Genomic DNA, 1,473 nt, shown 5'->3' on the forward strand with positions numbered 1-1,473 from the left:
CCTCCTCCCCAGGTTGGATGGAGATGTAGTGGCTGTCAAACAGGGTGGGCAGATCCTCGCCCACCATCTGTGCGGCGGGTTGAGGTGTGTGGCAGCAGGGGCAGGAGTGGCAGCAGGGGCAGGAGTGGGGCATGCCGGTCTGCTGGCTGGCCAGGCCGGCTGGCTGGCAGGCTGGCAGGCGGGGCCGGGAGCGCAGGCAAACAGGCATGCAGGCAGGTGGCAGGCATGCAGGCAAGCAGGCAGGCTGGGGCGGGCGGGGAGGTGGACGGGCGCCACTGTGCCACGCAGCGGGCGCCGCCGCACCTGGTGCAGGTCTGCCAGGCTCAGCCCGCCCGCCCCCACCGCGATGGCGTATGCCAGGCTGGCGTGCAGCAGGCGCGTGTCGCGCGCCACCTCCCCCAGCAGCTGCAGCGCAGGCGCAGGCGCAGGAGGGTTTGCTTGCGTTGCAACCGGAGGCCTGTAGCTTCGCAGCTGAAACACTTGGAAACAAGAAACAGTGGGGGCAGGTTGCTTCAAGAAGTAATAGAGACCACTTGTCAGCGCTGCCAGCAGCAATGCATGTCACAATACCGTGCGGTACAATGCAGTACCATGCGGCACCTGCTGCAGCTCCTCCCGCCCCGGCTCGAAGTATCCAGCGATGGCCAGCTGCTGGGCGGCGTCTGCAGGCAAGGGGGGCGCCAACGTGGCAGCCGGCAGAGCACAAACAGCATGGGTCCCACAGGCAGAGCCAGAAGGCTGCTGCCAGCCGATGCCGGCAGGCAGCTGCCGGGAAGGTGAGCGGGCGCTGCCACCACAACAGGCACGCACCGCCCACGGCAAACAGGGTCACGTTCTGGGCGGGGTTGAGGAAGTTCCACTGCAGGCAGTACCGGATGGAGAAGGCAAGCAGTACCACAGTAGTACCACCAGCTGCATGCTGGGTATACAGAGCCCTGAACCAGCTCAGCTGACTGGTGGCAGGGCGGCGCGACGGGCTGCACCAGCCACAGTCGTCCTTCAGCCTGCCAGCGGCAACTGCTGCTGCCTGGGCCTGCTCGCAGCTTCCCCCAGCCCTGGAAGCTGCCTCGGGGCACTCACCCCTGACACTTCCACAAGGGTGCGCAGAATGGAGAGCTGCGGGGTGCCGTCGATGGCGGCGGCGATGGAGGGGAAGCACGTCGGCTGCCCGGCAGCTTCTGCCGGTACCGCTGCCGCTCTGGCGGCGCCGGGAGCGGCGCCAGGGGGCGCGGCGGCGGGGACAAACGCCGATGGCGGCTGGAGGCCGGCGACGGCCACAGAGTAGGGCAGCACTTGCTGGAGGGTGCGGGCGGGCATGAGCACCGCGTCCACCACATGCACCACTGCGGCAGCAAGGGGGGACAGGAGGAGACTGCATCGGGTGGTGTCGGTTGGGAGGAGTGCATAACATACATACGGGTCAGTAGGGTGTGCGTGCAGCCTGGTTCGGGGTGGGTGGGGAGGTACATGTAT

General features: G+C 67.6%; 1 protein-coding gene across 1 annotated transcript in view; it reads right to left on the reverse strand.

The window, feature by feature from the left end:
- CHLNCDRAFT_141629 (hypothetical protein) overlaps window positions 1-1,317 on the reverse strand; it is a gene marked incomplete at both ends in the record, with an annotated part of 3,914 nt that extends 2,597 nt beyond the window's left edge. The window contains 4 exons of the mRNA XM_005843019.1: window positions 304-405; window positions 601-662; window positions 811-859; window positions 1,081-1,317. Of these exons, the coding sequence (XP_005843081.1) occupies window positions 304-405; window positions 601-662; window positions 811-859; window positions 1,081-1,317 (450 nt within the window). The remainder of the gene's footprint in view (window positions 1-303; window positions 406-600; window positions 663-810; window positions 860-1,080) is intronic.
- Between the last annotated feature and the right edge of the window lie 156 nt (window positions 1,318-1,473).

The sequence above is a fragment of the Chlorella variabilis genome, assembly GCF_000147415.1.
Source record: "Chlorella variabilis unplaced genomic scaffold CHLNCscaffold_36, whole genome shotgun sequence".
Taxonomy (NCBI): Eukaryota; Viridiplantae; Chlorophyta; class Trebouxiophyceae; order Chlorellales; family Chlorellaceae; genus Chlorella; species Chlorella variabilis.